General features: G+C 42.6%; 1 protein-coding gene across 2 annotated transcripts in view; it reads right to left on the reverse strand.

The window, feature by feature from the left end:
- TSTD2 (thiosulfate sulfurtransferase like domain containing 2) overlaps window positions 1–1,888 on the reverse strand; it is a 46,508-nt gene that overhangs the window by 10,265 nt on the left and 34,355 nt on the right. For both annotated transcript variants that reach the window (XM_019517172.1, XM_019517171.1), the window contains exon 6: window positions 1,163–1,268. In XM_019517172.1, the coding sequence (XP_019372717.1) occupies window positions 1,163–1,268 (106 nt within the window). The remainder of the gene's footprint in view (window positions 1–1,162; window positions 1,269–1,888) is intronic.

Genomic DNA, 1,888 nt, shown 5'->3' on the forward strand with positions numbered 1-1,888 from the left:
GGGACAGGAAGGAGGGTCTGACCTATCCATACTTGGTGGCTAGGAAGTGAGCCTTGAACACAGGGGAACAAGATGTGAATCTCTGCTCTCATTCAAAGTATGGACTTGAATCTGAGTTCCCATCTCTGAGACAAGTACCAGATGATTGGTTATTCTCTGAAGCAGATGCCCTCAACTTCTCTCATGGAAACTGTTCTACTTAGTACACATATTTAAATAGTCACTGGCACAAGAACTTGAATCCTGGGTCTCCCACATCCTTGACAAGTGCCCTGATCTCTGAGCTAGAGAGTCAGTCGCTTTGGCTGCATTATCTGCATAAAAAGGAACACTTTGAATAAGCCTCCGTTTACAACAAAGATAGCTCACAGGTATCTCAGCCAATGTTTCCCCTACAGAACCTGAAAGATTCCAAAAAACAACTCAAATTAAGTACCTTTAACAACCTGGGTCCTAGTGTCTGGTAAGTACTAAGAATAAGCTGCAAAACTCACCTTTCTTTTTGGCTGTACAGAGCAAAGAACCAGACTGTTGCAATGTGCATGTGGACCTCTAGCACTTCACATGGGCTCCTGGCTGCAGCTGGGAAACCTTACCCAATGAAACATACTAGGGAAAAGTACTCCCCCTACTATGTAAGGTGGGAGACCAGGCAGCCAATCCTCCTCTTCCATGCTGACTGCTCCTTATGTTTTTTGCTTCTCAAAACTTGCACATTTAGTCAAGCCTGTTTTACAAGTAACAGAGGTTGCACAAGGTCATATTAGGCACGCCTAAAAACTGAACCCTATACTTTCTCCTACAGCCTCTCTTAACTGGCACCAGTATTAAGGTGCACTTGCTTTTGAGAACCAGCAAGGCTGTTACCTTAAGATGCTGCTTAAATTATTATTGACTGGGATGAAAGAAATGTACAGCTCCATTTCAAATTGCCAAAGCAATAAAATCCTGTGCAAATCAGATCCAAAAAGATCCCATGTAGAGAATTATTCCCACTGTTGACCTGGAGCAGTCTGGGACATTTCTAACAATGTAATTACTACTGTAGTTTTGATCTGCTTGCTAGGCAGAAGGGAGTGTCTGGGCAAGTGCTTTCATCTCATTTGCCTCGCAGTTCTGTTCTCATGTCTGCTGAAGATAAGTTTCCATAAATCTGACATACCAGTTTCTTTGTAGGAGACTTTGTTTGGATCAATGCCCATGGGTACAATTTCTTCAAACACATCTACTCGAAGGCCTGGGAAACAGTGTGCTCCTCCTGCACTGCTCTGGGACATTAAAAACAGGAATACATCACAAAAAGGTATTGGCTATCCAGTTAAAAATGTGGCAGAGGAAGGCAGGACACTTAAGACTTCATGATGATTTGAGTTTCTGCATGTAAAGACAAGTCACTTTTGAGGAATGGATGGCACAGGGGATGGGTATTAGCCACCCTTAGTAATGTGTGCAGGGTGGTTCCAATCTAGTTCCCAGTGGACAGATACCAATATCCAAATAACTCTTAAAGAGGTGACCAGGCATTATCTGGTGTTGGCACAGGGCCTCAACACAGAGGCCAAGGGCTGAACAGGCCACAGAAAATACACCAGCTGATCCATAGGCTAACTTGGATCTATGGTTTCCTTAAGAAATTACCACCTCTCCTGATCTCCTCTGAGTTTGTTTTCAACTTTTATGTTTGGAACTAAAGATTAAAGCACTGACCAGAACCACAGCTACAAGATTAAACCGGCACTAATCTTTCCTAACACCTTTCAGTTTAACGATTCTTGATCTATTCTATTTAATTTGCTTACTTACAGCAGACATTTCTTTACTGTAAATAAGAAAATAATAACCAAGGTGGAGGAGATGGAACAGGAGGAAAAAGAGAACGAGGAGGAGG

Source organism: Gavialis gangeticus, unplaced genomic scaffold, assembly GCF_001723915.1.
Source record: "Gavialis gangeticus isolate Ggan-Ray unplaced genomic scaffold, GavGan_comp1, whole genome shotgun sequence".
Classification (NCBI taxonomy): Eukaryota; Metazoa; Chordata; order Crocodylia; family Gavialidae; genus Gavialis; species Gavialis gangeticus.